At 42.6% G+C, this 23,992-nt stretch overlaps 1 protein-coding gene across 1 annotated transcript in view; it reads left to right on the forward strand.

Moving 5' to 3' along the window:
• LOC146816627 (cytochrome P450 2K4-like) overlaps nucleotides 1-23,992 on the forward strand; it is a 543,019-nt gene that overhangs the window by 280,562 nt on the left and 238,465 nt on the right. Inside the window, exon 4 of the mRNA XM_085610507.1 lies at nucleotides 12,981-13,141. Within this exon, the coding sequence (XP_085466633.1) occupies nucleotides 12,981-13,141 (161 nt within the window). The remainder of the gene's footprint in view (nucleotides 1-12,980; nucleotides 13,142-23,992) is intronic.

Genomic DNA, 23,992 nt, shown 5'->3' on the forward strand with positions numbered 1-23,992 from the left:
TGGTAGTTCTGGACTGTTCCCATGAGGCACAGGGTCAAGACTGATTTGCTTATAGCTGTGTTTGAGCTGGGGTGGCGAAGTGAGCTAAAGAACGATGATGGATTCAACCCGGATCTGTGACTGGCGGTAAGTGTCTGAACAGTTTCAGCGCTCGGTCCATCATCTCCTTGTGTGTGCTTTGTTCGCCCCAAGTTGGCAGGGTATGCCCCGACATGGGTCCCTTGCTCACTTTGCCACTGAATTCAAGCTAGCCTGGCTGATGAGGGCTGTTAGCCTGAAACCAGTTCCAGGATGCTTGTTTCTGGTCCAGGGAAGACATGGCTTGGCAGTTCGGGCTGGTCTGTTCCCATGAGGCACAGGGCCAAGACTGATTTGCATATAGTTGTGTCTGAACTGGTGCAGCGAAGTGAGTTAAAGAGCAATGATGGATTTAACCTCGATCAGTGACTGGGGGTGAGTGTCAGAAAAGTTTCAGTGCTCCGTCCCTCATCTCCTTGTGTTTGCTATGTTTAAATAGGTTGACTACTTTGCAGAGGTCGGAAAATGACATCATGAAAATAAAGCAAAAACATAGCATAAAAAGTGGTTTGCCATTATCTCTCAGGAACTTTGCATGTGAAGATATAACTCACTGCCAAATGTTGTGCAAGATATTAGCTGGAGACTGGTTCAAGCATCAAATGCCTCGACTCAAGCATGGCCAAGATGTTGAAGATGGCAGACATGTGAGCTGATAGCTCTGCACAGGCTCACTATGTATCCTGGTGAACCAGCCTGATAGAGGGGCTGCAACTACTTTTAGAGTGTGTGGAACTTAACCCTAATGCCTCCTGCCCAGCATTGCAATCGGAGCTGAGCTTGGTGAAGCGAATTAGCGAGGGTACGAATGAAGCAACGCCGGGGTCGGGCATTGATCCTCTAATGCTGATTGGAGGAACTTGAGAGGGCTTTCTCGCTGCGCCTTGTCTGTGATCGCGGGGGTGACCCCTCGCATTCTACTGCGCTGGAGAGCAGGGAGACCCAAGGTACATTGCACTCGACTGTGCTGGAGATCAGGGAGGCACTGTCGTTCTCTACAGACAGCAGAGGGCCTACAGCAGCCACACTGAAGTCCCTGCACTGGTAGGAGACCGCCGACTAGTGGACTGCCGGGGAGGCCCCAGAATGGCACGAGGTCAGGAGTCTGCAATGGAGAACGAGTGATTGGTCGCATGGATGCGGTGACTCCCTGGATTGGTAGATGGAGGAAGGGCTGACGGCTGCACCCAGGTGATGAGAGGGAGCTGTGAATGACTTAGGGGTCCGGGTGTGGCTTGATGCTCTTGGTGAAGGGAGTGGTGGTTGCCCCCAGCAGACCTGGCACCACTGCATCTCACCTGTTGGAGAGGACCATGGCCTGGCCTTGGAGTAGGAAGAAAGAGCCGGCCACGTCTCTCCGGAGTGGGGGGCCACCAGTAAAATGCTGCACAATGCAAACACAGATATTGGGGAGCTGAGGAAAGGCCAGAGGCTGGGAGGGCCTCCACGTTTACAGTCCATAGGAATTGTCATTGTGAAAACTTATCTGGAGGCCACCTGAGGTGGACTCCGTGCCTTTGAGCTGGGGGATTGCCTGGATGCTCGGGTGGGGTTAATTGGCCAGGATCGGATGTTGTGACAAACACTTTGAAACTGCACTTAGGGCCCAGATACCTGCAGCCTCTGGAAGCATCCTTGAGCTGCTGAATTAATGGATCGTTAAGAATGCTAGCTCAAGCTTTGTAGTGCGACGAACGGTAGAGGAGTGTGACTGGGGATAGACTAGCTATTGAATGGTATGTGGTGGATTGCTGGTAGGAGCCACAAACCCCCCTACCACTGGAAGCGAGGTGTGCGAGACTATACCTGAAATACTTGGAAACAGAGACTGGGTAGGATCAGACAACTGTTCATAGCCTTTTACTAGTAGCTGTGATTGACTGGATTGAACTATAGCAAACTATATAATACAACAGCGCCAAGGGAAAAGCAGGGTATGGCAGACCAGGACACAGCATTGAGGACGCCTCGATACACTCACATCTGGACAAAGTGTTAGCAGCCATAGCAGACACGAAGGCCACATTGCAGCAAGATGTAGGATCTGTGTCCGTTGGCCAGGGCCTGCTGCAGGCAGAAGATTGCAGGTGGTGGATAATGTGAAATTGGTGGAACACGCAGTAGGCTGCCTTCAAATGCAACAGAAAGCAACATCAAGCGGGGTACATGACCTTACAAATGGAGTACAACATACACATTTTAGAGCAACCCTTCTAAACAAGGGGAACTGGGCTAAAATAACCAATAACAAAATGTTGTCCGCCTTGTGACTCTTAATGGTTCATTTACTCTTTCCACATCATACTTTACACACACATACAAACATTCAACCCAAACTATGATCCTTATTTTCAGTAAAAATATCTCCTCTTTTATTACAAATTATTTCAAGTACAGCAATAAAATATGTTTAAAAAGCCCCCACAATTCAGAAAATATTCTACAGGAGAAACCACAGGAGTTTTTATGCTGAATTATCGATACATTTGTCTGGTAATCCTTTCTCTTCAACCCAATTTTACTCTACTCATGCTTGATTTTGCGTTATCGACATCGAGCCTCATTTCACCTGTTTTCTAGTACATATATGGTAATAGAAAGCAGTATTCCGTTGGTACCTCTTACTGTGAATCTCAAGAGAAGAAATATATATGGCAATTGCAAATAATAATGAAACAATACAATAAAAACAAGTTGTCGACGCGGCTTTCAGTGGACTTCGGTTGATTGACACCACCTTCTTCAGGAGAAACTTTTTTAAAACAATGTTATTTACTCTAGAAATGAAAACATTAAATGCATCAAAGTTTAATAATGGAGGTCCACATGTCCACTAAAAAACATGCTGATGTTTATCCCATGAATCTTATACTTACACTCTCAAATTCATTTCTGTCATACACCAATCATATTCCTCTATTACAACCACTCCTGATATATATTTTAAAAACCTTGTTATCACAGAATGGTTATCTTTCTTTTTTAAATATGAGGTCACAGAATCTTATGTGTTAGGGGAAAAGCATCTTCATTCATTCCTCATTCATCTTTATTAGCAATCTTCCCCTTATTCCTATCAGTAGTTACTTGACACCAACATGGTTTTTGTTGACCTTTAACCCATGGGATGAGGCATAAGGACCAGTTTCACTAATTAACCACTGCAGCCCCACCTTTGCATAGCTCAGCAGTACAATATCCTTTTTAAGTTCGGAGACCCGAAATTTTTTAAAAGAGTAAGGTTAAAAATTCACCTCCAGGTGCTTAAGAATTGGGCATTTATACAGAAAAAATTGGGAGTCTCATATTACTCAGATTATTCACCAATTTGAGTATCTACTCACCACATCCTTCCCACCTTTGCTGACAATCCCTCAATATTCCATGAGCAAAATCAACCTTGTTCTCTTTGTGATCATCCCATAGGTCTTCTTTCTGTCAGGTTCTTGGTTCTTTGTCTGCACCGAAATACAGAGCACCCGGGAGCCAAGACCAATCTGTTTTTTGGAGTAGGACTTGGCTCGCTATGGCTTCCTCATAACGGTTAACTACCTGGGGGGCTATGGTAACACTAGATAATGAGATTGAATGACTCCTTGCCCCCTTTAAAATCCAAATTGACACCAATTGGTACTTGTTCTTACAAGTTAGCAGGCTTTTCTTATGCTTTTTAACTCTTCTTGGAGTCCCATACCACCCTCCTCTCCTTCCACCTTAAGGTGAGTTCCATAATCGTCATGGTCTCAGAACTGTGGATAGGCTTCCTCCTTTTCCCTTGTCATTTCTATACCCCATTTTTCAAATATCTCCTTTTCTACCCATACTTGGTCAGCTACCGCAGGTGTAGCCCACGTGATCATTGTCGGTTCTTCACCTCCCCTGGTCGGAATGTTTAAAAATGTGACAGAATGTATATCCGAAGCCTCAATATGGTTTACGCCGGTATTTCTTTGGTCATGCATATCACCGTCACTCTATTTATTCTGTGAAAATGCTCCCTGGATTTATATTTCGGAAAAAATGTCACTTTACAGTGAGTGCCAGGCGGGCTAGGTCGAGTCGACCATTCTCTTTGGTCTTGCTGTATGGTACGAACTATTACCTGCTGAGTATTTTTACCCTGCTCTGGCCCTGTAATATCTTGTGTAAGAATCTGTTTTTGTCTTTTTTCTTTTCCTTCCTCGTTGGAGTGTAACTGTACCTTCGAGGTTTGTATTTTGGATTCTTTTGAAGACAGGTTGCATACTTCACTGCCCATTGTTGTATTACGTTGCACTGAGTCGGCCAATATCTTTTGACCAAGCGAGTAGCTATCATGGTAGTTTCCTGATGTATCTGGCTCCTTCTTTCTCAAGCGGGAGTCAACTGACATTGGGATCGGTCCACGTGTCAGCCCTTTTCCTTCCGTGTTAGTTTTTCCTATGCTCATGTAATAGTCATTTTTACCTCGTCTTCAGTGCCTTTCCCTACTACAGGGTCTTTTTGCGTTCTTTCTCGATGCACCACTGGCTTAGCTGCTTTTAGTTGAAATATTGACTCATTTTTTTCTGAACTAACATGGGCTGGCACCCATTGGTTCTGGTACACTTGTCGGTCCATTTCCTTCATTGTTGATTGTTCAGAATATCCTTCTTTCCTTTACTGCCTTCCTCTACTACAGAGTCTTCATGCTTTCTTTCTGGGAGCACCACTGACTTAACTGTTTTTGGTAGAAAAAATGAATACACCTTCCTTTGGTTTCCTATAGGGCTCTCCACAACTTTTTTATTATGATTTTTGCTTAGTCTTTTACGGTGTCTCTCCGAATGCTTTGGTAGCCTAGTCAGATCCCCTTGTGAGACTCTTCTTGGTACTACCTGCCCTGCTGACCCACTCCTATACAGTGGTCTAAAAAAACTGATCGGTCGAGAGAGTGCCTTACACTGGGGACTGTGTTTGTGTCCAGGGTACTTTGTGATGATAAGTCGACTTCCTTCCCCTGCTGTGAATTCTCTAAGCTAGATGATCCCCCCAAGGCCACCCCTACTTCAGATGGCTTTCTCCGGTAGGGTTTTTTTTCTGACCCCCTCCTGTTGGTATTAATTTTCCCTGTAGGGGTCATCGCAGCATTGGCGATTTGTAACTGCCCCTTAATCTCTGCAAGGACTGAATCAAGCATCCCAGGAAGTGAGGTCAGTTTATCCAAAACTGGGCTACAGGCGCAGGTAAAAGTGGGCTGTACCTCAGCCTGCTCTCTGTACCAGCGAATTCAGTGCTCCAGTTTTAGTATTGATAGTAGTAATATATAGCGCCATTGTATTTAAAAGATCCACCTGGTTGTCTAATTTGCTTGATTGATATGTCAGGGTGTTAGCAACTGACTGAAATGAGTTGAGGAAGGTCTCTCAGGTATTGCTTTCAAGACCTTGTTCCCTAGTAGATTGACTGCTTGGGGTATCGGCTTGTATACAAATGGCAGGGGGACCTGATAAGGGTGTACCAACTGGATGTACTCCCGGCAAATTTGCTTCCTCATCCTTAACCTCCCGCTGGGGTAATGAAAAAACATTATCTGGTTATACTTCTTTCTCTGGGGATGATGAATTGATGGGTTGGCCTACTATAGCGACCATTGAATCAATTTCTAGATCTGATTCAGGGGCTATTCCATCTATATATTCTATATTAATCTTGGGTCTGGCCGTGTTATAGCCAGTGTGGTGATGCACCTCAGTGATGATCTGAATGTCCTTGCCTGAGCAGGGGAGTTTAATTGACTCCTCACCCCTATTTGGAGTTTCCCTAGATGGTGGAGGAGTGCTGTTAGGGCCTGTTTCCTGAGTTACTGGCATTGCCTTTTGCAAGGCCCCTAACTCGCTGCTTTCCTTCTTCTCTCGTGGCCGGCTGCTACTTGTAGCCCAGGTTTCCCATTTAAAAGGAGTTTTCTTTATATTTAGACCCAACAGGGGAGCAGATGCTTTTAGTTCCTCCTTTTCGTGTAAAGCTACATTAAAGTCCACTTTGGATTTCTCCATCAGGTGTGGCTGTATCGTGCTTTGTAGGCCACTGAAATGTGTATCTTTACGATATGTAAGTAAAGCGTCCACTGGATTCTTCAGAAAGTCCGTTTTCCTCAGCACCTTATTTTGTATGTAGTTTGGGGTTTTAACTGGAAAGAATGATGACCCTTCCCCTTGTACCACTGTGCCTGACTCCTGCTCAATGCACCCCATAAGATGCATTGTTTGGGGTTGTCCCGTTAGACTGCTTTTGTCTCCGCCGTGCATCTACAGGCGCGCCTCTCATTCTCCCTGAGCGCATCACGAAAAAAAAAAAGAGATGTGAGCTTTAGGAGCTCTGGGCGCTTATGAGAGCTCTTGAACTATGTGGTTACCACGAGCAGGCTAAATGGAATTTGATTGTTGGGCTCAAACGTTTAGATAAAAAAAAATGATATGCTGTTAGCCTTCTTACCTCCCAACCCATCCAGGGGTTTAGTGGAGATGCTGGTGTTGGTATATGTCTGTGTCTATGACCTGGAATAGAGTATTGGCAGTGTTGGAAGGAGTGGCAGTAGGTATAGGCTGATCTTACGCTGCTCTGGGTCTGGGTTTGACCTTTTTACTCCATACACCCTCCTCCACGGTTAATGCTGCAGCTCCTCCCATGCCGTTTACTCCTCCTTGCCTCTGTTCTCTCCTTTCACCCGGTTTACCAACTTCGCAGCTTTTTCCACGGTCCGACTTGAACAAGTGAAAGCACTCCTAACCTGCGATCCATTGCTCAGTCCGTTCCAAGTTGAAGGGGTTGTGGGCGTTTACAGCTCCACAAAACCAGGAGTTGAAATTATCAGCCTTTGTGTTGTCAGCTGCAACTGGCGGAAGGAGGAAGCACTGATGGGGCATATGATCAAGGACGGTCGTTAAAATGATCGCCGGTTTAGCGGCAGCAAACTGGCGCTAAAGCGGCGATAATGGGCTTGATAATATGCCCTGGAGAATTCCAACAGAAGTCCATCTTCGCACCAGAACATGGACTTCTATTGGAATTCCCAAGGGCATATTATCAAGCCCATTATCGCCGCTTTAGAGGCAGTTTTCTGCCGCTAAACCGGCGATAATTTTTAACGCCGTTCTTGATAATATGCCCCTGATAAGTTCCATATTGACCAAGTTGAACTTTGGCTGTGTACGATTGCTGTAAGTTGTGTTTGGCCTCTTCAAAAAAGGGGGAGAACCCAATAACCCTCTGGCATCTGGGTATGTAAACGATATGTAGAAAAAGATAATGCCTAGGGACTAATACCAACATATAAATTCAGATGAAGAGATAGATGAATTATCTCCTCTCTAGAGTAATATTTTTTCTCCAACAAACACTGTGTTGCTTTATTTTATGACTAAGTCAACGGCGATTCCAATAAGAACAAAAGGTATATAGAAAACGTAACTTTTTTTGTAGGTGAAAGTATATTTATTTTATACCCCACTTTTTCTGAAATTCTTTCGTTTTTAAACATATATATACAATAAACAAATACAATATTTACAATACTTACATATAACTAAACAACTAAACATATACATATCAACAAACGCCCTTTGTTTATACCAGGATGCTTCTGGGCTTATTTTGACACAGCATTCCTATATATCGAAGATCACTGATCCAGAGTCACTGAGATTTTATCTCCTAATTATTTTGAGTGCTCTTTCAACAATCATTCCAATCCATAAAGCAAAATCCAACGAGTGTCTTCAAAACAAAATGTCGACGCGTTTTAGCCTAATAACTTTTTCGGCCTCCTCAGGACTAGGGCATCCGAACAAATAGATTTCAACCTATAAGTACAAATCAATTGTCCTTATTACTATATACATTATATACACAGGAACAAACGCACTATTTTACAATTATTTTACAAGGCACTAAAAACTGAAAAACTGAAGTGGCGGCCCAGACAAAACACGAAAAATTTAAATTAAACACCCAAAGTGTGAGTCAAACTTATTACCCAATCTATCATATCACCGACAGTGAATGTAAAGAAATTGAGTGAAAGAAATGCATAATTATGTTAAATAAACCTAAAAATACGTGTAACTCCTTATGTCAGGAGATGCCTATTACCTCTTGTCCAAACAGAATCTAATGGAACAACTGGTCGTCTTTTCTTTAAGTTATTCTTGTATATCTTGGTGGGCTAAAAGTAACAAGAATACATATCACAAAGGCAAATCATTCTATCTGTAATAAATATATCTACTTTCTAATCCTGAGCTTATAGGTCCGTATCTAGTTATATCGGAATCTCTATTATCTCCAGATAAACCGATGAAATCGTTACATAGAGAAAGAATCCACAAAATACCATTAAAAACATAAGTTGCACCTAGCATTGATTGAACCTGCGTGTCACTAAAAATATGTAAAAAACATACCTTTTAATTCACTATTCAACCATAGCGAAACCATTCAATACTCGGTTCTATCATTCGGCATTTGCGTGCATTCACGATATTCTAGCGCTTCACCTCTGTCAAAAAAGACCAAAAGCAGAAACATAAATCTAAGTACAAGGCCTCCTATGCCTTACTGCAGCCTTCATAACGCGTATCCGGTTGCCCATTCTTCTCACCTTCAAGTTTAAACCCGGGACCAGCTTCTACCGTTCCTTCTCTCCAGTTTGTAAGGATCACGTCCACAGTCACGTGATACGGAAGTCTATTTAAACACGACAAAGCGTGCCGTAAACACAATGGAAGGACCACTTTCTTTACAGCAAGAAAAAAAGAGACAACGGCGTTACAGGCTGTAAACCTAGTAGAAGGACTATTTTTGACTGCAACAGGGACTGCTACTATATAAACATAAAAAAACGTAAATAACCATAACAAATATAATTACCAGGAATATAAAGAAAGCCTTTGTAATGAAATAAAAATAAATACTAACACCTAATATTACCGCCAACATAGGAGATCTCTTTAAATCTTTCTATATTCAATTTGAGGCTAAATTAAATGCTAACTCCCAAAAAAATGCACTAAATCTATACTATGTGTTAAAGGTACTTCTTTATTGTAATCATATTGTACCTATTGAGGTAAAGTTAAAACAAATAAACACCTTATAACCCAGTATGGTACCGCCACTCCTTACATTCTGACCATCCATAATACATTGTTGCAAATTAGTACGAACCAACTATAGCAAGAAGCATCGTCTGAAGAACATATGAGCCATTTGAACAGATCCATTATTGTAGCAGAGCCCAGATCTCATCTTTATCATTAAGGCCTAGCGTTGTAGTATGATATTTTGCTATCAGCCTGGCCTCAAAGTAAGTTGTGTTTGGATCCTGTACTAGGAGTTTGCAGACGGCAGACAGGGAAAGTAAAGGGACTAAAAGGGAGTAAAAGAAGAAGGGGCATATCAGCAAGCAGGCGATAAAAAATTATCGCCGCTTTTGCGTCCGTTTTTGGACGAAAAACAGCGATAATTTTATCGCCTTATCAACAAGGTCACGCTGTCGCGTGAAACCTTGCCTTATCGCCATTTCCCTTAACGCCCATCTTTGCATCTCTAATGAGATGCAGAGTGGGCGTTCCTCCCCAGGATATCTATTATCAAGCCTCACGCAAAGCAGCATAGCGACAAGAAAAGTAGCGATATCCTCTGTTATCGCTACTTTCCTTACGCGTGCTTTGAAACTGACTTAGCCATGATATCCTATGGAAGGTGGATATCCTGGGTAAGTATGTGAGGACCTATCAGCAAGCTATTGCCAAAAGTTGTGTAATTATCGCTGGATTTCCAGCGATAATCGCACATTTGGCAGCTTGCGATCTGAATTTTATCGCTTTGGAGATAAGTGTTGCTAATAGCACGCTATCTCCGCGATAAAATTTAGAGTTGGCCGGCGATAATTATCCTCACGCTAAGAGCGCTGAGCGATAATTATCGCTGGCCCTTACTGATATGGCCCAACGCACTGCTGCCTTCTGTTGCTGCTCCCCCCTGGGCCGGCACTGAGAGGCAGAGGGGCAGGTGAGCAGGGCACTCTGATGAGCCGCAAGCTGCACCCAACCTAAGGACATATTAACAATGCGGCAATAACAAATTATCGTTTTCGCGTGTTTTGCTGATTTTGCTCCCGTTTCCAGCACGCCTAACTCAGCATCGCTAATGAGATGCAAAGTAGGCGTGTCTGTGGAAACAACATGGGTAAATATCGGGAAGGCAGCTTTGCGATATTTACAATGCGGGGAAGTGATTATTTTATTCGCGCTAAGTATGCCTTAACGCAGGAATTTAATGTCTGTTAAATTTCTGAGTAAGGCATACCTAACATGGGAGGTGGATTCATGTGATACGACCACAGCGATGGGAAAACCAGCGATGTTCCATGGAAAAGGGCGCTATCGCTGGAATATGCATCGCCATGGTGCTAAGCGTTGTTAATACAACGCTAGCCTGGCGTAATATTCCAGCGATAGAACAAAATGCGGTATACAAGGTCAGCGATAAATATCGCTGTCTGTTGCAAATATGCCCCCAAGTTGGATTGCGTCTGCAAACTCACTAGGGGCATATTATCAAGAAATGGTGTTAAAATTAGCGCCACTTTAGCGTCAGAAAACTGCTAAAGCGGCGATAATTTTAACGCCATGCTTGATAATATGCCCCTTAGATCCTAAAAAAGTATACCGAATGTAGAACGCCTGGATGCCTTTGTTACTAAGTTGATTTTCTATGCTACGTTGGTTTAAATATTACATAATATGATGGATATTGCATTCAAATTGCAACCCCAGTGACGCCTCGAGGGTCAGTAAACATGTAGAGCAATAGGAGACATATATATCTCACCAGAGGTAGACAGCGAATCGGCGGAAGAAGTTGTTGGCTACTCTTTACTATTGGTCATTCCAATTGGGTGGACTTGAAGTAGCCGTACACAATGTGCAGTTCATAAACTGAATTAAGACTGGACAAGGAACTGTGGCGTGATATGTTGCTCATGTACACATTGTTGAATTTCTAACTGAAAATGCCAATCAAGATATATATATATATTTTAATACCACTATCATATGGCTTTAGTTTTCCTCTCAGAAAATGTTTTAAATTACACATAATGCCTCTTAAATTAAAACTCCCTTGGACCTACTCATGAACTGATGTGGTAGCACCTGGTATGCTATGTTAAGGTGGTGAGGTGAATGTTTGGTATTCCTGTCAACTGTCCAGTTCCATAGAAATGTCTCAAAAGGACCAGGACTCTCACCACCAGTTTGAAGTAAGCTTTGGGTATGAAGATTATTACTCCTCAGAGATCTTTGAGTTGTTATTTTGAACCCCTATCTGTAACGTAGAGCATGAGTCCCATTATGTACATTCGTTCATAGAAATTTTACACTCCTAAATATTCGCTGATTCATGCCAAATTTGACCCAGGATGAAGTACAACAAATTAGAATTAATTTAGATTTTGAAGGGGTTTACTTTAAGTTGATAAGCGGACATGCAAGGCAGAATGTCTTAAAGTATCTGATGAAGTCAGACGATGCACACATAAAAGAAATCATTAGATACTGGTAAGTATCATCATCATAAAGATAACAAGAAGTGTTAGAGTGACTGAGAACAGAGACAAACTGCTCCATCCAGTTACAGAAAAGAGTTGTAGACTGAACACAACCTCATGCAATCTCCTGACTAAGGGTAGATGGAGTGGTATTCAACTTGAATTGCTTGTGATGGTTGTATAGATAAGAGGCTAATCAATCATAACACTTATTCCCATTCACTCCTTCATGGTTTAGGGTATCAAAGGTTACTGGTAGGTCAATGAGAATAAGTTGAGGAGAGTAAATGTCACCCAGAATGTTAAGGGTATCATCAACAAATTGAAATGTATTGGTTTCTCTACTGAATCCAGATCAGAATCTGGATTGTACGTCATTGAAAAGGTCATCATCAACTATGCAGCTCTCCCATACTTTTGCTAAAATATAAGATTTGTCAAAGAGCAAAATTGTTAATGTCTTAACAAACAGTCCTTGAATTTTAATAGCTGCCTGACCTGGCATTTTTAGAGCGGTCTGGAACCTATCATGCCCAGTGACAACAACTGATGTATTTAGCTACAGGCCAAAACATACATTAGGAAAGTGTGTGCATTGTATGAGATTGGCTATGGACTTACTTTGCCTAAGTGAGTGATTTCCCTAAAGGACACCCATACACCAGTAGCTTTCCAAGCTACAGAAGAGTGCATCTGAAGATTGGATTGGGTGGCATTCCAGGACCCAACCTCTTTCACATTTTCTTCAAAGAAATTGACAAATGGTTCATATCTTTCTTTGATGGTGCTATGTGTTTTTTTTTCTTCAAAACAAAATTGTGTTAACCATAATCTACATTACTGCCAACATGATACCTCATAAAAATAGGAAAATGCTAATATGTTCCTTATATGAAAAACTATAGCCTTTGCATCGAGTTGTATTCTATACCCCCCTATGTATTTGAATTTTCTTCATCATATGAATCCCAATGTGGATTTAGATAACTAAAGAGCCTATGAATATTTTTTCAAATCCCCTTAGGGCATTTTTTGCCATTCGATAAAGGCGACTAGAGGCTGTAGAGCATTTTTTATGGTCAGCTACAATGTGAGGTTGTACCTACCACTCTTAAATATTTTCATCTTGCTCAACTTTGTTTTTGATTTAATTGTAGCATGAATGATGTACGTATCATTTCTATTATCTCGCATTTAGGTCTCAGGTATAAACTTTGTTATCTTTTGTGAGCATAACTTTTAGTTTTTTGTCAATAAATTTACCATGGAAGAATAAAAAAGTGCACATTTTAGCTCAAATGATTGCCCACTGAGCTTGTGTTTTTCTCTACAGGGCAACCACTTGAAAATACTTTGATTATGAATGCATCTATTGCGAATATAATTGTGGCTATCTTGCTTGGCCACCGCTATGACTATCAAGACCCAACATTCCTGCGACTACTGAGTTTGGTCAATGAAAATATGAGACTTCTCGGATCACCAATGGTTTCGGTAATTTGGAACTTCTTACCATGCTATTGTTGTCATGTCTCCACCTCTCAATGGCTATGTTAGAAATTGGGTAGGTAGGTAGAGGTATGCACCATGTTCAAGCAGGAACAGCAAATTCTAGTCTGGGTAAGTCAGTCATACACCATAAATTATCCTGTGCTCATTCTCTGGTACATTGGCACTAAACAGGCAGGCCTAACTTAAGAGGCAATGTGTAAAGTATTTGGGCAACATAACACATAGTAACACAATGAAAACACTAGAAAAATTTCCAACTCAGGTTAGAAAAATAGATGCTCCGATCTTCCCACACTGCAGCTGCAGCGATGTGTGGTTCCGATGTGTAGTGAGGACATGGGATTAACTGCGGTCATTGCTACATTAGCATCAGTTAGTATATGCTTGGCTGCCATTTTGCGGCTTTTTGCACACGTTCCTACATGGCTCTGTTCTCGTAAATACACTGACTGCGCTCTTTCACATGAGAACTGTCTGCCTTTCACATCTCTAGCTGTACACTATGCTCCTCGTCTGCACAGCGTGTTCAAGGTTGAAAAACAATGTATGCCGTTGATTCACTTTGGTCAGTCCCACGCCCATAGACATAACATGGAACACAGCTGCACTACTGAAACTCGTGTGCTTTTAATATGGCATTACATGCATGAAAAAGCACTTGGAGAAAATCGTTCCAACTAAGAAGAGCTGTGCTTGTCCAGAGATGTAAAATCCTTGCATCTAACTTGGAGGTATGAGGTCTCCCTGACAAAGCCTTGAGGTCTTCTATAATTAGAATAAACTAGCTCATAGCACGGGGAGGGTGGTAAGGCACTGTAGTCCTGTTTCCACTGTCATTATAATATGGTTTCCCCTTTTGTGCTTTATGGAATTGTGACAATGCTGATTATATTGTTCTTATGCATTTTGCTGCTAGTATTGGCTCGTGTGCTGCATTATAGAGCACGTTAGGTAAAATAAACATTTTAAACTATACCGTGTCTCTGATTACCCACGTTGTGGACAAGTATGAGGGTTTGAACCAAAGAGTGTTCTTATTCCAGCGATTCCTGAGAGGGTTGAAGTGACTTGTTCTAGGATGTCTAATCATTAGTAGCTTCGCTGTAGTACGGAGAATGAATGAGACACTATAGCTAGTCGGATTGGGGTTCTGGGCAACGAGGTGGGTTTTTTGGTACACCACTACACACCAAGGTAATGGTTTCCTGCGCATAGTTTTGTGTATGTGCAGAATCCCTGCAACAGATGCATTGGTTCTTTAAGGCGGTGCAACAGCTTCAACTGCAATGTGTCAATTCTCCTCCTGCAACAGGGTTGATGTGCCAGCTTTACTACACACAGACTGAATATGCGTGGATTTGACTGGCACAAGCACCTGATTCCACTTCTAATGGACCAGGCACAGGAGCAGCTCATGAGACTTTGATATGCCTGAGTCTCAAGCAACAGAAGGCAAGCCAACAAGCCCTTGGAGATCACTCTGGGATCAAGGCAGAGTCCAGCTCTCGCTCAGCAGGGTCACAGAACAGCAGGCAGTGGTCAGCAGGGCAGCACAGCTCAGCTCAGCAAAAAAAAGCAATTCTCCCCTACCAGCAGTGGCAGTCTTTGTAACAGCACAGCAGTTATTCTGACAGAGGTACTTTACAAGTCCAGAAATGTTTGATTTGGTGGGGTCAGAGACCCAGTACTTATATCCGGTTGTGCCTTTAAAGTGGGGGTACTGTCATGTGTGTTAGAGATAGCTAGAGCTATACCCTCTGGTCCCTGCAGGACTCTGTAGAATAGTGACGTAAGTGATTAGGTGTGGTTAAGCAACTTCATGAAGTAGTACGGGCAGTTAACCGTTACACTATGAAGAATAAAGACGTGTAATATCATGTTCCATGTGTGGCATGATCATTTACATGTACCTGGGCTGGGGAGGACCCTACAACTGGCATCGAGTTAGGGGATTACTTAAACCCTGCAACCTGAAGAAATAAGAGTGCTCTCCCAGAGAGTTTATAATGGTCCAACAAACTGCTTGTTCATGTCAAGTGTGGCTCAGTAGATGTGGAAAATCAACAGTTAGTGCTTGTGGAGTCAAATCACCACTCCCGCCAGTGCAAGTCCTGTGAAGAAAGTGAAGGCTTTACAGAAAGTTTGTTTGTCGTCGGCAAGACATTTTCTGGTAAAGTTGAAGCAAGAGAAATTGTGCCACAGCCAAACACAGAGTTATCATTCACACAGTACGACAAAGCTAAAGGCAGCAACAAGCAGGTACAGTGAAGAGCCAAAGGCAGTGATCGCCAAGTATAAGGAAGTGCTAAAAGTGGAAACTTTTCTGACACAAATCAATCAATCAATCTGGGAATTGTGATGAGTGATACTAAACAGTGAGAGTTTCAAGGCGCATGGGGGGCAGCTCCGATCAGTCAAAGAGATAGGTCTTGAGAGTTTTCCTGAAGATGTGCAGAGTGAGTGTATGTCTGATGTTCATCTGGAGCTCGTTCGTAGGAGAAGGCTCTTCTACCTGCTCTGGCTCCGTAGATGCACAGGGTTTCGACGAGGGCAAGGTCAGCGGATCGGAAGTATCTCTTGGGTACGTGCAAGGTGAGTCTTTCATTGAGATAACACTAAAGGCAATGATGACAAGGTACGGAAAGTGCAATGAGCGGCAACAGGCAGGTGCTTAGAAACCCTGCACAGCGCCAAAGAGGAAGACTGTGTATCGTAACCAGGAAGTGGGCGCGGCGACCCAAATGTTAGCACATGGCTAGTGCTTCACGAAGGTGTCAATCCAAGTGGGCAGCCAATGCTGCCAAAGCAAGCTTCGCTCTCAACAGCACAAAGTTCCACAGGTTCTGATGCTGCTACATTCCTAAAACCACCACCTCCCTTCGATACTGCCAAAAAGCAGAATATTGGCAACAGATGAACTGCCTGGATCGAATCATTTGATGATTTCATTGATGTGCTGGAAGAAGCAAATGAGAAAAGGATCATTATATATCTAAAGAACTTAGCGGGTGAAGGAGTAAAAGAATTGATAGAGAAAATACCACATGGTGATGAAGTGACATACCATCAAATCAAAGAGATGTTGAACACCAAATTTAATCCAGCGCCAAATGTTGACTATGAAAGGTACATTATCAATCAAGAATGCTGGTAAAACTATGGATGAGTTTGTAGAAAGGCTTGATTCGCTCATCAAGCATTGCAAGTTCAAAGAGTTCAGCAATAAAGAGGCCATGTGTCTCAGAGTAATAGACGGCTGTCTCTCCGATTCCTTCAGACGATGAATGCTGAAACAGACACTCAGTTTGGAGCACATACTCATGGCTGCTAGAGCGGGAGAAAGAGATGAGTGTGAAAAGTAAACCAAAACACAAGGTAGAAGGCCACAAATTTTTGTTGCCAAAGTAAAAGAAGTTGTGTCTTCGATCTGGGTTTTGCTGCACTGGACGTGAAGGTAAACGTCCTGCCATTGGACATATATGTAAGGGCTGCAGGAAACTGAACCATTTTGGAATGATTTGCAAAGCAAGGGAAAGATCAAGTGCATCATGTTGAGAAAACAAAATGGATGCCAGAAATTTCCAGAGACATTCCAACCACGACCAAAAGGCAAAGCGGCAACATCAGTTACGGCAAGTAGAAACTGAAATAAGTCCATTGTCCTCAAACTCCTCGTCTAAAGGTTTGGCACCGTCATTGTCAAGTGACAGTGAGGAGGAGGGTTTGTGATGTCAATGTCGACCACTGGACAATGTTCACAAGTAGTGTTCGCTTCTTGCAAGGAAGAAGGCCATCAAAGCGAGATCGACAAGTGAAAGAATTACATTTATTTGGACACCATCCTAAAATCACACTGAAGGCGAATGGGTGCCCCATACTTTTTATCATAGACAGTGGTGCGTCAATAAACATTATGCCAGCAGAAAAGTACAATGAACTGTCTCTAGTGCCCATTTAACCCAGTCGAAAACCAAAGTGGCTTCGACGCCACTGCAACGTCAAGGGTCATTTATAGCAACTGTGAAGCATAAAAAGACAGAAGTACAAGCACAAATGCATGTCCTGCCAGGCACTTCAACAACTGCATGTTTACTCAGTTTCAGCATTTTCGCAAACATGGGGATGATTTCCATAAGCTACAATGTCAGTGCCATCATGAGATAGTGAATCAGTTTACATCATTATTTCATGGACTAGGAAGACTTAAGACAATGAAAGTACAACTTCACATAAATGAGGACATCTGTCATGTTGCTCAACAACATTGTCGAATTGCATTTCATTTACAGGAGGCTGTTGAGAAAGAACTTGAGACACTATTAAAGCATGAGAATTGGGCAATCCACTGGACTGACGCCATGGGTATCACCTATAGTGGTAGTGCTGAAAAAGGAAAGTGGAGGAGCAGTGCATATCTACGTTGGTATGCGCCAAGCTAACAAGTCGACTAAGAGAACAACATCCATGGCCGCACACTGCTGAAATAATAACACAGCTGATTTGAACAAAGAGAGTCGCCAACTTGAACTGGAATAACATTGCAGGTACATTCTGACCTTTTAGAATCTTGTTGGCTTATTTAGATATAAAAGACTACGTTTTGGAGTAGCTGCAGAACACTTTCAGGATGTAATTTGTCACAAAATACATCCAGTCACAAATGCTTTCAATTACAGTGATGACATATTGGTTTTTGTGGTCACACGAAAGGAACATGATAAAGCTCTTACACAGGTGTGCCATATCCTTGTTGATGCACGTCCCACTTTAAATGCAGCAAAGTGAGAGTTTCATAAAACAGATCCCAAGTTCTTGGGTCATAACGTTTCTGATGGGGAAATGACTCCAGATCCAAATATATTACAAGCTTTGTTACCCACTTTTCCCTCACAAGATCTAACTATGCTGTGATCGCTCCATGGTATGGCCAGTTACTGTTCAAGTTATATATATGTGACTTTGCCACTGCAGGTGCCCCATTGAGACACTTAACAAAACAAAATGTTCCTTTTTGATGGTCAAGTGAATATGAACAAAGCTTCAAGAAAATCAAAAATGTGAATGAAAATGCCAGTTAAATGGTGTACTTTAATCCAAAACTACAAATTGTTGATGCCAGCCCAATGGCGTTAGGTGGTATACTTTCCAAACACAATGGACATCCTAATGCACCAAGATACATTGTGGCTTATGCTAGCAGGAGTATGTCACCGACGGAATGTGCTTACTCACATCCTGAAAAGGAAAGCCCTACGGTGGTGTCGCCTTGTGAGCATTTGCATATGTTCCTGTATGGCAAATATTTCATGGTTGTCTCCGACCACCAAGCATTGCTCACCATTTTTGGCAATCCAAAAGCTAAGATGCCCCCTCGCATTGAGAGGTGTGGGTATCGACTGCAAGTATATGATTCTACATTTGTGAATTGTCCAGGAAAAGATCTAAACAGTGTACCAATACTGTGTCATGGCACTACTTGTAAAGCAACTGAGCTTATGTTAACGTCATTGTGAAATCCATTACCTCTGCTGCCATTTCAATTAATCAGATCATTGCTGCTACGAGCACTGGCAGAGGTTTGCTAAAACTCAAAGGCATTATTACACATCAGTCATGGTGAAAACATACTCAACCTCTTCATGATGACCTTGAATACCAGAAATTCAAAAAAGTGCAGAAAGAACTTTCAGATTCCCTCGGAAGCAATATTTTATGAGGGTCAAGAAATGTAATAACTTAGGGGCCTATTAAGATGGCCCACCCTAGCGGGGCTAGGACCGGCCACCAGTGGTGCGTTGTCCCGCACCGGCAATTAGGATGCCACCGCCACAGTGGCGTTGGCATCCCGCATACATTGCATTGTGGCAGGCGGTGTTGGAAGCAGCACCCGCCACAATGCAAAATATGCAGGTCTTTCCGTCTGCCATGGTCCCCCCGCCATAGTAATATGACGGGAGAAATGGGTGGCGAGCTGTGACTTTTGGCGGGCGGATCGCCACCATCCATACGGGCAGTGGCGATCCACCCGCCGTACTAATCACCCCCTTAGAGTCTGAGACAACAAGTAATTGAACTGGCACATGAGGGACATTGTGGAGTTGTTGCTACTAAGCTAGTCCTACGGGATTGACTGTGGTTCCCTCATCTTGATGAAAGAGTTGAAAAGGAATTAAGGATATGTCATTTGTGCAACTGTTTGTCATCCAAAACAATCTGAATCCTTTAAACATGTCTGATCTTCTAAAGTATGCATTGGAGAATATTTCAATTAAATTATTTTGACCCCTTGATAATGAACATCATCTACTAGTAATTGTTGATGAATACGCCAGTGTTCTCCAAATGGAAGATTTGTCATTAACTATTCAAGACAGAGCCACTGAAAGATTGGAACGTTTTTTTGCAACACGGGGTGTTCCTAAAGTGGCATTTCCACAATATTAATGTTAAATCCAACATTGCCTGAATAGAGGATTTATCATTACCATTCCAATGATATAGAACATGACAGAGCCACTCCTCCTCAATCAGTAATTACAGCTTAAAAGTGCAATAAGGAATTCCCAATGTTAACCTATGAGAGATGTACGCCTCAAAATAGTGAAAAACAAATGTAGGTGTTTTTCACTACCAGGCCATGCCAAACATAAAAGTACATGACCTACCTTTTACTTACACAACAACCTGCCCTTGGGGCCTACCTTAGGGGTGACTTAGGTGTCATAAAAGGAGCATTAAAGACTTAGCAAGGGGTTTTAAATGCCAAATTGACATGGCAGTAAACCTGCACATACTGGCTGTACAGTGGCAGGCCTGAGACATGTTTAAAAGGCTACTTTTATGGGTGGCACAATCAGTGCTGCAGGTCTACTAGTAACATTTAATTTACAGGCACAGGTAAAGCACTCTACTAGGGACTTACGGATAAACCAATGTTACCAGGTTTTAGGGGAGAAGCACATGAACATTAACACTGGTTAGCAGTGGTAAAGTGATCAGAGTCCTAAGGCCAACAAAAAGAATCAGCAAAAAGAGCTGGCAAGAAGGCAAAATGTTTAGGGGAATACCACCCTAAGGAAGACAGGTCTAACAGGCTGCTGTCCCTAAACCCAGTTACTAATCCAGAAATACTCTAAACAAAACAGTTCTCTTGGCTTCTATGTGAAATCCCCTTTTCTGATCTTGTTCCACCAGAGTTGCTTCCTTTTTCTGTTCTACCCTAATAATTCCCAGATATCATCTTGACAATGCAAACAATGTTACTTTAGTTGGCCTACACCCTTGTATTGGAATACTCTCTCTGGGCACATTTCCTTTATAGAGCACCATTTGGAATTATGGTAACCACCTCCCTCGAGGTCATTATGTACACAGTCAGACCTGTCAGCCTTAGGGTGGTCTTCTCCCTAATATTTTGTCTACTCCCTTCCTGTTTGTTGAAATTCATTTTAGTTGGCCATAAGACTGCTAACCAGTGAAAAAATGCTTGTGCTCTCTCCCCTAAACATTGTAAAACTAGCTTACACTCAATTGGCTCATTTAATTTACTCTTGAAGTCTGGATTGGGAAGAAGGAAATTCCAGAACCATCTGTAGGGGGTAAACCCCAGAAGTGTTCCACTTCATAGCTCGCACCAGTTATGAAAATAGGTCCCTCAGACCAACATCTTCAGTTCACTCCTGAACCGGCAAAGGACACTCAGAGTGACTAAAAGTGCCATATGGTTACATTTGGCCTGAGTTGGAACACCACGATTTAACATGGTTACGTTTTTAAGTTGCCTTCTTTTCCTAAACACAATGACATTTGACACACATTTAATTGCGTGCCTCTGATGGATAATATTAACTGAAACAGCATTGCTTACATTTCCACTTTGTAGGCATGTTATCACAATACCTTGAACATTCGGTACAAGGCTTAAGATCACTATACAAAATGTTGCTGTTCTTATTGTTCATTCGAGGACAGAGCTATAACAATAGAATCAACAATAGTGGTCTGACTAAACCTTCGGCATGGTAACATGGGTGATGTTTATTATATATACAGCATCACCTCCTGGTTTAGTTAGAGGAACTTTTCACTAACACTGAGAGTTCATCGCATGATGGAATTCCAGCCCAGCTTATTCCTGTCTACCTCTTGCGAGGGATGCTGTCCACGTCTCCTCCAAGATGGGCAGCCTGTCGGCACTTACCCACAGTTAATGGGAAGTTAGATCACCCTACGGGGATTCAGCAGATTCATCCACTCTAGGCACACTAGGTTAGGTAGCACTAGGTAGGAGTACTAGGTAGGAGTACTATATATCATAGCCAGCATATATTGACTATTACAGCACAGTGGTTGAACTGTTTATTTTCTTCATTGTGGAAATATGGATTTTTATGGTCGGTTATGTCCCCTATCTTGGACCCCAACGGCTTCATGTATAAATCACAAGTACATGTATGTTCCCTCCAGTTCCAGTTATGAAGACGCAAATACATGTGCGTCCACCATCAACATGTCCTCTTTCGGATCCGCCATGAATGAGCCGGATATTCTATTCCTAAGTATGAAAGGCCACCGGCTTTATATGGTTCATTTATCCCATTTTACAGTCCAGGCGAGTAGGCCCTGATTCTGCCACCAAGCCTTTTCCTGCCTTCTGCCTCTGAAAGCTCCAGTCTGAGCCTGCATCTGTATCCATGAACTTTGTCCTACTCCCTGCGCGGCTAACGATGACTGACTCGGCCTGTCTGCCTGCCAAAAACTGTATTTCACCTTCAAGATTATCTGCTCTGCTCCGCTCCTCATCCAATGCATTCCTGTCTAGTAGTTTAGGTAAACATTCCTCCAGCTACCGTGCAAAGGACCAGGCCTCGCTGTCCTCATGCAAGTAATTCATAGCCCTGTTACCATGGAATATTCCTACCCCCTCGCATCTAGTGTAGACACTTAGACGCATGTACACGCACTAACAGTCAGTATAGTCAGTATAGAATAAGATTCTATCCTAAGAGACCTCTCTTTTTGGATAACACAGTTCTTTAAACATAGGATATTAGATATGATTTGGGATTAGGTTGACATAACCCCAGACTTTTGTCTCCACATGTAGAGCTAAATGTCAAGCCCCTTCACCTTCTAGTTACACGTCAAATCACACGTCATGCTGCTGCGCGCGCATCTCTGCCACATATTTCTGCTGACATTGCGAAATTCTTTCATGGAACCACCCATTTGTGACATCATACCTAATGACGTTCTTTAGTTACGCCCAGTTACACCCATTTTAGTTACGCATGTATGTCTTTATCTCTGTTATCAACTGTTACGCCTCCTGCATCTGTTTTACTGTAATGTATTTTCTATAAAACTGCCTATCTGTCAATAATATATGTTCCTTCCTTCCTGAACTTTCGTGGTGATGGAATAGAAGGCCCATAATTCGAATTATGTTCCTTTGTATAGGAATAAAGCCCGTTCCGAATCTCTAATACCACGGATTCTGCCTCTTATTTTACTAAGCTATCCTTATTAATTTTCCGCATCAAATTAAGTACCGGTAATTAAATTATTTACCACATATATGGCGCCCGAATAGGGACACTTTCTCATCTCACGCGCCGGAGGTGCGTTGCAGGCCCGGTCTCCTGCCACAGCTGGACGGACAACAACGCGTACCCACAGGATTTCCTGTATCTCCCTCCTGCCGAGCGGGGGTAACTGAGGCTGCGATCAACACCCAGACGAGGTGGTGAGAAGTGCGAAGTATCCCGACCAGAGCCTAGCTGAGAGAGCAAGATCCGAGGTATACAGAGGCCCACCAGGTTCCGAAGTTCCGAAGTTCCGAGTCCAGTCGAGTCGAATCCAGTCCGGTCCAGTTTCAAGTTCAGTTCCGAGGCCTTCCGTTCCGAGCTACCCGGTGAGTACCATTGCCGGGGAGGCGTTCTGACGTGCACACAGGTTGTGCCGGTCAAGACGGGTTTGGGTACACAAATCCGGTCTGCACTGTTTCAGCAGTGTATCTGTACTGTTTAGCAGTATATCTAGTATGTCTAGTATATAATTCAGAATTACCTAGTTAGTGCCGAGTATTATGCTTAGTGACTAGTTCCCTAAATGGCCATCATTGTTGTTCATTATTGTGTTAAAATGTTAGATGTTTTAAATACGTTCTGCATATTGTGGTGTGAATGACTGTTCATAATTGTGTTTTGTTGTATTAAACGTGTTCGAAATTAGGTATCAGATCAGTTCTCAATATGCCGCTCTTTTCAAAATTAAGACAGATCAAAACTAGAAAAGGGGTACTCGAAGAAGCTGTTCCCATTCCTCCTAGGGACACTCCAGGGTACTTCATGTATCATAAACATGGCCTAGACGCCATATTATTTCTGGATTTATGGGTAGACTACACCAAGGATTTACCAGAAAATCAGAGATGGCCCGCAGCTGGGACCTGGGACGCAGATTGCATCATGAAAGTAGAGGAAGAATTATGGAAAAAGAAAGCTAGACAATCACAGAAAGATGCCATTGAATTATGGCGTAAAGAGTCGTATAGACGTACAGAAAAAGCACGCAGACAGCAAGAGAAGAGTAAGGAGAATTCAAATAAAGTCCGAGAAAATCTATTAATTGAAGAAGGTACCCGAGCAAAAGCAGAACAAGTAGACAGACAAAGAAATGCCCTTATGAATGGTATGTATCCTCTTCTGGCCGAAGGGTTACCTAAGGCCACTCTGGAGATACCCAAAGACTTACCACCTCCATTGTTTCCGATAAAAGCACATCCCAAAGGGCATCCCAGAACCGCAGAAGATGTTTTCCTTTCCTCTTATT

The sequence above is a fragment of the Triturus cristatus genome, chromosome 6 (genome assembly GCF_964204655.1).
Source record: "Triturus cristatus chromosome 6, aTriCri1.1, whole genome shotgun sequence".
NCBI lineage: Eukaryota > Metazoa > Chordata > Amphibia > Caudata > Salamandridae > Triturus > Triturus cristatus.